Genomic DNA, 8,744 nt, shown 5'->3' with positions numbered 1-8,744 from the left:
CTATAGTCGTCTCAGTCAGGTAGTAGAGTAGTGAGTAGTAATAGTATCTTCTTGGATATACAGTATAGTCCTAACTAGGGCCTAGGCCTAGTAAATTATGGAGCTAAAATATAAATAATAACAATATATGCAATCATGGATTAGGATAGAATCAGGCTTGTCCCCATTAAACTGTACAATGTAAAGGAGCTCTGGTGGAGAGGCTACAGAATAGATTACTGTACGTATGACTCACGGCTGGAAATCCCAACACCGCACGCTGGCTAGCTAGGCCTAGCAGTAAATACTCTGCATCTCTTGTTGATTTTCGCTTTTAAATCGTAACAAAATGAATAAAATCTAATGAACAATCATCCGCAATCACCAACAGATATTATAATCAATTAAGCAAACAGTGTGTGAAGATGTTTTTATGTAAAAATACCGTACCGTATTCCCGTCAACTGCAAATAAAACTGTTGTTGTGTTGCGATCCGTGTGATGTATTAATCGAGGTACGCATTATTGATATTGTTATTTAAACCGCAACTGGATTAATAGTTGTAATAATCAATACCGTTTGTATGGTCGCAATCTATAAACGACCGCCGTCATTATAACCATGAATTCTGATTGGTGCGTGAGATCAGGTGGTTAGATTTTCAACCATCTGCCTTTGTTTACTTCAGGTGCAGCTAGAAAATGTATAAAAAGTACGAAATATCATTGAAGGAACATCTACGATGATGGTGGTTTTGTTGCAGATAGATACTAAATTGTTGAATTTACCCTCATGATATGCTAGACCTAGTTTAAAATCAGTTCTAGTTAAATATACAGTGCTGTGCTAGGCATAGGTGGGCTAGATAGACCTAGCTCGGTGTCCTCACTCAACAGCTCCGAAACAGTCACAACACTCTCCAGTCCAGGAGCTGCTGGCTATGTTGTATGTAGGCGACCGGCTAGTTCCATAAACTTGAGCAAATTATTTGTTAATCCGTTTTTCCATGCATACTGATGATAGACAGATGGATCTTTTCAAGTACCAGCATGGAAGTAGGTGTTTAGCCTACTTCTTTATTTTTATATAGCCTATTTATTTATTTTTTATTCTGATGTTTTTCTAGGCCTTTTTTCCTGCAGTTTACATCCTCAAAAGTTTTTATTTGGATCAGGTGTGGGCTGGGGTTTCTAATCTCAATACTGCTAATAGTATTACATGTACAAGCCAAACTTGTAATTTGTACAGATAACACAATCCAAGACATCAGTAGATTTTGCCTATAAATTAAGCTAGCACAGCCTGGGTTCAGTAGTTTTGCCTATAAATTAAGCTAGCACAGCCTGAGCCTGGGTTGTTTTCCTCATACCCAGGGTTATTTTTCCTCAAAAGACCTGAAGCTACAGTAACTGTGGTCATGATCCAGGCCAAAGAAGTAAATGTCAAATAGTATGACATGGATTGAAATTTGTTTCTACATAAAGAAATTTAATTAGTTGGTATTATATTTCCAGGCATGAAAATACTGAAGTTTGTTCATCTGACTGATGAATATGTATCCACCAAAGAATGAAAATGAATACAAATCACATCCCAGAAGACAACGTTGGATGCTACTAATACTTGTACCTTCTGGGTGAGCCTGCATAGTTGAAAAAGACATTTTAAAACAATTTTCATGTCCTCTTGTGCTGTAATCAATTTCAATGTATAATTCCAAATACAAATTGAAAGTTTATTGTAGGTAGTCAAACTTTATTTTATAAATCAGTAAGAAAAAGGTCAAACACATTTTGATTTTTAAATGAAACACATTGATTGATTTATCAAGTGATTGATTGACTTTATGTCAGTTTTAACAAATTATTTTTGAAGAATTTAACTGGAATTTATTAAATTTGTATATGTTATATAGGGTGTTAATATATGGATCTCACTCTGTGTTGTTAAACTTGAGTAAAGTCAATGGAAGCGTACCATTTAACTCAGCATCATGTGTTGTCATGATAGAAATTCTCAAGGTAAAATATATGATTTTTATTTTTTTTTTAGTTAATAAAGCTGTAGAAGGCTTAATTTTTAAATTTTAACTTTATTCATTTTAACAACACATTTTACATTTTAATTCTCATCTCATTCATTTTATTGTAATTAATCATGTTCCTAAATCTGTAGTAGAATGGCATAAATGTTTATATTTTTATGATTTTTATGAAATTGTGTGATGAATTGTTTGCTTGGTTGCTTCAAATTTGTTGACATTTTAACATTGAATTTATTTAAGATAAATTTTAATATATCATCTGAATATTTTAAATACCTATTAAATAATGTTTGTTTTATAGATATATAGTTTTTAATAGTAACTTTTGATGTTTTATCTATTTGAAGAATTATATATTGTAAGCATTTTTTTTGTCAAAGGAATTCACTCAACAGTGATTAAACTAATCACTGCCTCATGTTTTTTTTTTTGTGCTGTTTTATTTGTTCTTTGCTGTTTGTTTCTGTACATTTTAATGTTTGAGACAAATATATGAAATGAAATGTCAAGTTATTTTCAGTTTTTTTGGTCAAGGTTACTTGGGCCTAAATCTATTCAAACAACCAAGATCTTCCTCTCCTTTTAAGAGACATGAAAACACTTAATTTTAGAGCATTCTCAGTAGAATCAGTTGTAATTGCTGTTAGGTGTGAGAGAAAGAAATCAGTATCATTTATCAATATCATTTAAATCATAATTATTAACATTATCATATAATATTACCAATATCATAATTATAATTATTATAGTTATTGTTGTTATCGTCATTTATATATTGTTTGTGTGGACTTATGAGCATTTTGTGATTTATAAATTCTGAACAGCTGCCTAATCCCCTTGGCAGTTCTCTGCTTTATTCAAGTGTTTTGCTATATTGATTCAATCAAATATTAGATACACTATCATGAATAATGTCCAAGTTATTATGCTCCAAGATGAAATAGTGCCATCTTGTCATTTTTATGAATTATTTTTGTCATTATCAATTTTTATTATTATACTTTTCATCTTGACAACTTTACCCTTCGCACTCTATCATAATTGTATATATTCAATATGTGTTAATCTCCCTGTTCTATCAACTTTACTTTTATTTGTTGTTTTTTAGTTAATCATTTCTTTGTTGCTACTATGGAAGGAATGTACTATTGATGGGAATGTTTTTGAAATGCTGCCATTCCGACATGCTTTGCTGTTCTCTGTTCCTGCACTACTCTACTGTCTAAACAATAATTTTGTTGTTCATATACAATTGTATATGGATCCTGCTAGCTTTCAGGTACAAAAAATATGGCTGGACCTTGGCACTTTGTGTACCTTTATTATTAGTTTAATTTTTAGATTAACATTATTATTATCATTATCATCATCATTATTACTTACTTTTTATTATCAGTATTATTATTATTATTATTATTTTTATTATTATTACAGTATATTTATATCATATACATTTTTTATTGAATTCACACTTTTGATTTCCTGAAATTTAATTCAAAGCTTAGGATTCTCTTTTCTTTCCTATCTCTCTTCTAGGTTCTTAGTAACTTAAAGACAGTCAGCACTGCTTTGCTTTATCGTCTTATCATAAGACGACGTTTGTCTTCCAAGCAATGGCTTGCTATTGTATTGTTGATGTTGGCTGGTGTTGCAAACAGGTAATTAACATGGAGAAACTAAAATACACTGTTTTTATTGGAGTATTGACATGCAGGACTGATGGTGGTGGGGTGTGCACGATGGGCAAGGAAGGGGCGCTAGATGGAGGAATGAGTTAGTATGTATGTTAGTATGGATTTGTCACTACTTTTGTATAATTATTTTGCTCAGTAAACTTTAGTAGAGGGCAGAGTACTTAGTGTGGCACAGATGTGTTAAGGGTATACTGTATGTGAGAGATTGGTTGTATTTAAATGTAAATACAATTTTCTTTTTCTCTCCACTTTTGTGTAATTTTGAAAGGGCCCAGGCCGGCTCCCCCACCACTGAATCTGCCACTGTTGTCAACCTCATTAGTAGTAATATCAAATAATATCTACATTCCCATCAATTGAAGTTTAGTTGGTCTGTTGTATAAAATATTCAAACTAAATTGCTGTCTAGTTATGGAGGCCTACATTCACAAGAAGACACGACCAATATGAAGATTCAGATAAGTGGGCGTGGCTTAGCTCTGATGACTCTCTACTGCACTATCTCTGGTCTAGCAGGCGTCTACACAGAATATATATTGAAAAAACATCACCAGGTGAGGCAAACATAGGCCTAAGTTGAGAGAAAATGCTTAGTTAATCCTTACACATGAGCCCCCTATATATATTTGATTGGATATATAGCCGCATTTACATCCACATGTTTGTACAGTACATCACACAGCATATTTAAAGTATTTAAATCATTAGGAAGTGTACTGTGTGCATTACAGGGGCAGATCCAGAATTTTTTAAATGGAGGCACAACATATTCAGAATAGATAAGCGAATAGCGCTAAATTCAATATTTGCATTGGAATTTTAAAATTTAACGACACACGACCAAAATCCCACGATAGGTTGAATACAGCAGAAATCGGGTAAGTTCATAAATGTTGTAATGCTCAGTATTTGGTCAAGAAATTATTAGATGCCAGCCTGCATTATAACGCTTTTACTGTATACCTTGTTTTTTGTAGAGGCATCACACACGTCTTACGATAGTAGAAAACCCGATAAAAAGAGTTATTTTTGTAGTTACAAACTAGTCATGACAGTATATAGGACTACAATGCTACTACTACTACTACTAATACTAATCACTGGGAATTGTTTTTTATTCCATTATTAGTCCTACAGATGTGTATAAGAGACAGCTGCCATGCACACCTCAGCCCCACCATGGTTGGTGTAAATAAGTGGTAAATAATCGAGCTCCTTTCATCCACTGCTGAATTGCCACTGAACTCATGGGTGCACTCCATTTTTCCTCTCTTTAACTAAAATTTTTTCCCCACTTTAAATATTTTTCGGCTTGACTGATTGGGGGGTGGGAGGGGCACGGGCCCTCATGGAACCCCGCTGGATCCGCCACTGGTCTTACATCTTGAGGTACAAGCCCACTTTCTACTTCAAAGTTATTATAGTCAAAAATTGCAGCCCTAACCAAATATCTGGTGTGTGGAATCGAACAACTTTTGAGCAAACCTTAAATTAGTAAGAGAGGTAAGTCTTCGAATTTGGCCTCCAAATTCGAGACACTTTTGGGATCTGGAAATTTAGTGTGGTCTTAGCATTCGGTTTCCAATGTGAGTGTTAGCTTTGTGCTCAAATATTGAAGAGTGTTAAGTTAGTACTCTGAAAAAGATGGTCTTGAATTCAGGGTGTCTCGAATTTCAGGAGGAACTGTGCCATTAATCAATATTGTAAATGAAAACTATTTTAAATATACGTTTGTTTACTTTCAGGCTTTTAATGGATTGACCATGTCAGCCATCTTTAAGCATGCTAATAACATCATCAGGCTGTTCATTATATCATCTGCTATGGTTGTTACGACGATTCTCTCGATGCTGCTGTTCTCGCTGCAGCTTAATATATACTTCTACTCTGCTTTTAGTCTTGTAATTATTTCGCTTGTTTTGTATCACAAAAAGTGACAATTTTAATTTAAATGCCCAATCACAGGTGCTGATATCTGGATGTTTAAATTACCAATCTGGCAAATTGGACTCGTAACAAATCAGGTCCCTCTGTTTAGCATTTCGAAAGTGACATTTTTGAATCTTTAGAGCTAATTAATATTTCAGACCTTAATATGTTTTGTGTAATCATAATTGCTAAACCCAACAGTTAAAAACAACACAACAACAATGAATAAAAAAACATTGAAACATAACGCTAGAGTTCAAAGGGTAGGGGTAAAGGTAGGAATAACCCATAACCCATAACCCACCTGCAGCGTCATTTTGCTGAATTGTGTATAAGCGCGGTTCGTGACTACATAGTGCCATAAAGAGGCGCTATGTAGCTTTATTTTCACATCATTTCACATTGACGGGGCTGAAATGAACCATAGCATCGGATCGGAGTAACCTGTTCTGAAAGGTGCAATGTGTTCTTTAAAGTGCACACGAGCGAGGAGCAGTCCGAACTAGCACCGATGTTAAGGCTTATGCTCTAAATAATATTATTTATTGTTTCTGTACATGGTGTAGATAGTTTTATAATAAAGTATACTGTAAAGATATTTATAGAGAATTGTGTGTTGCTTCTATGTTTTTTTTTGTTTTGTTTGTTTGTTTTTTTTTTTTGGATAAATATGTCTACCTTATCTGATCGCCTATACTAAACGAAGTCGGATTATCTCATCTATAAGAAAGCTATATATAATAAACTTACTTTTGGATATTGGAATCGTTTAATTTACACAGTATTAATAATAAATAAACAAATGAATACACTTTTTTTAAAAGAATGAGCAGATTGTAACTAATCAAAAAGAAAAGAGAATAAATATGAAGATTCGATCATTTGTTGGCAATAGACCTATAACATTAACATACCGTCTTTCAGGTATAATAATTGTCTAAGGTATTATTTTTAGCGCCGCAATTTTACCACACTTTCGTACTTTACTTCAATACAAAGTAGGATTTTTGAGTTTGAAGAGTGCCAATTAGACTTAGCAACCAATCAGAACAGGACAAGGAATACGTTTGTGGGACATTAACAACAATATCCAAGGGGCGGGGCTTAGAGGAAAGGCTTATATTATATCGTAAATGCTCGAATAAGCGCCGAGAGCGGCGCTTTAACATTTTTAGAGGCTTCAGTGCGGCGCTTACAGTATTCGAGAGCGGCGCTTATCTGGGAGTGACGCTTGCCATGCCCGTTCGTGTAACCTATTTCACATATTCCCGTTCAGTAGGCCTATCATAGGTCCTCTCATCGTAAACAAACGTCTTTTATAAAAAAAAAAAATGATTGTGTCTTCATTGTTTCGTTATTCATTTTAACACTGTATACATTGTATTTAAAAACCTGTTACATTACACACAGTGTAATATTATATACTCTCGATTAAGCACCGCGGTGCTTATTCGAGAGCGGCGCTTATTCGAGCATTTACGGTATGTTACATTTTTTTCATTCATCTATCTTTTTTTAAATGTTTTTTAAAACAAAAATTATATGTGTTTTTGTATGAAATTATATATTTATTTAAGTTATGGGCGTTTCCCTTTGGGAAACAATATAATTACTGTATTACACTTGCCCTAAAGAAATAACATTAAATATAGATCTTTGTGCTGCTTTAGTGCTGTTTGGTTCGATATGGAATCTTTTCTTTTAACCCGGCGGTCGACAAAGCTCTCAAAATCCTTTTAACAATAATAAACGCCCCGGGGTGTTTAATCGAATACATATTATTACTTTTTGATGTTTTATTGAAAATCATAAGGCCTACAATAATTTAAGGGGAAAAAATTGGAAATCTGCAGTTCTCTTTCTCGCTCATATAATTTAGCCCGTCCCGTCATTGGCTGTCTCTGTTTTCATTCATTGATCTATATTTCTACGGATGACTGCACACTGAGAACGTCTAAGCAAAGGATCAAAGGTCACCGTTTTCTGCTCAAGGTCTACTATTTCGTAAACCGACTCAGAACGACACACGACCAAAATCCCACGATAGGTTGAATACAGCAGAAATCGGGTAAGTTCATAAATGTTGTAATGCTCAGTATTTGGTCAAGAAATTATTAGATGCCAGCCTGCATTATAACGCTTTTACTGTATACCTTGTTTTTTGTAGAGGCATCACACACGTCTTACGATAGTAGAAAACCCGATAAAAAGAGTTATTTTTGTAGTTACAAACTAGTCATGACAGTATATAGGACTACAATGCTACTACTACTACTACTAATACTAATCACTGGGAATTGTTTTTTATTCCATTATTAGTCCTACCTCAGTGGTAACATAAATAATGACCTTGTACCTCTTTATAGTATACTTTAATATAGGAATATAATATCATTTTCTCTAAACAATAACGATCGGTCGTTTTTGGCAGGCATCCAAAGTAGCTATTGCCAATATTTTGATATGCGGTTATTAAATTCCTCGGGTTTTGCATACATTATTCAGATAGCACGGGCCTGATCTACTTGTTTGTTTTGTTTTGTTTTGTTTTTTTTTTCATGTGAAGTGTGGGCCTGGCCATTTAATTTTGACGTTATTAATACCCTTCTCTCAAAATTCATTAGTAGATGAGCCGTGTTACTGTAGTCTGGTGGGCGTATGAAATAAAAACACTGCTCGGACTTCTGTAAATTATACCGTCTGTCATAATTCAATTTTCGCCAAGCTTTCGCCAGCAGCCTGCTGGCTAATCAGGTGCAGTGGTACAGACAGAAAATTAATTGGAGTTTAAAACAATTCAATGTGTTTCATCGCCTCAATGAAATCTGCCTTGTGGCAGGTTCACACAGGTTGAGGCCACAGTACATGACATTGTCATTGTCATTGACAAAACATTTATAATATTAATTTCCAGCCATCGTGTTCTTGCAGTTTACAGGCCACATCATAGTAAGTATATTTCTTTGGCTACCACCAAGATTGTTGCAGGGGGAGGGGACGTTGCAGTGTTTATGATCTATGGGTGAGACCAGGTCAGAAAGGGTGGTTGGTCCATTATAGTATGTGGGGAGGGGCACATTCCGGGTTAGTTTTTTAT

At 34.3% G+C, this 8,744-nt stretch overlaps 3 protein-coding genes across 10 annotated transcripts in view; 2 read left to right on the top strand and 1 right to left on the bottom strand.

Moving 5' to 3' along the window:
- Positions 1-506, bottom strand: part of LOC117110794 (dolichol kinase-like) — a 6,874-nt gene extending 6,368 nt beyond the window's left edge. For 2 of the 4 annotated variants that reach the window (XM_033253611.1, XM_033253613.1), the window contains exon 1: positions 430-506. The gene's annotated coding sequence lies outside the window, so the exon portion shown is untranslated. Of the gene's footprint in view, positions 1-235; positions 404-429 lie in introns of those variants that run through there. The other 2 variants (XM_033253612.1, XM_033253614.1) reach the window with 2 other exon arrangements.
- Positions 507-698: 192 nt separating this feature from the next.
- Positions 699-4,764, top strand: LOC117110761 (probable UDP-sugar transporter protein SLC35A4). Its single transcript, XM_033253557.1, has 7 exons — positions 699-1,035; positions 1,495-1,616; positions 1,896-2,001; positions 3,133-3,303; positions 3,561-3,682; positions 4,128-4,272; positions 4,696-4,764. The coding sequence occupies exons 2-7, from the start codon at positions 1,528-1,530 to the stop codon at positions 4,762-4,764; spliced, it is 702 nt and encodes a 233-aa protein (XP_033109448.1). The 5' UTR covers positions 699-1,035; positions 1,495-1,527.
- Positions 4,546-8,744, top strand: part of LOC117110711 (very long-chain acyl-CoA synthetase-like) — a 22,477-nt gene continuing 18,278 nt past the window's right edge. For 2 of the 5 annotated variants that reach the window (XR_004445762.1, XM_033253482.1), the window contains exon 1: positions 7,585-7,715. The gene's annotated coding sequence lies outside the window, so the exon portion shown is untranslated. Of the gene's footprint in view, positions 4,597-7,584; positions 7,716-8,561; positions 8,597-8,744 lie in introns of those variants that run through there. The other 3 variants (XR_004445764.1, XR_004445763.1, XR_004445765.1) reach the window with 3 other exon arrangements.

The sequence above is a fragment of the Anneissia japonica genome, unplaced genomic scaffold (genome assembly GCF_011630105.1).
Source record: "Anneissia japonica isolate Jap-2015-1 unplaced genomic scaffold, ASM1163010v1 scaffold2756_len2360902_cov194, whole genome shotgun sequence".
NCBI lineage: Eukaryota > Metazoa > Echinodermata > Crinoidea > Comatulida > Comatulidae > Anneissia > Anneissia japonica.
Note: the sequence above shows the minus strand (reverse complement) of the source record. Positions and strands in the feature narration are given on the sequence as shown.

Excerpts from the sequence above, each read along its gene's own strand:
- LOC117110761 (XM_033253557.1), top strand. The coding sequence starts at position 1,528 with ATGAATATGTATCCACCAAAGAATGAAAATGAATACAAATCACATCCC. Across the intron at positions 3,683-4,127 it reads TTGGCTGGTGTTGCAAACAG|TTATGGAGGCCTACATTCAC; the intron begins GTAATTAACATG and ends ATTGCTGTCTAG. Across the intron at positions 4,273-4,695 it reads TATTGAAAAAACATCACCAG|AGGCATCACACACGTCTTAC; the intron begins GTGAGGCAAACA and ends TGTTTTTTGTAG.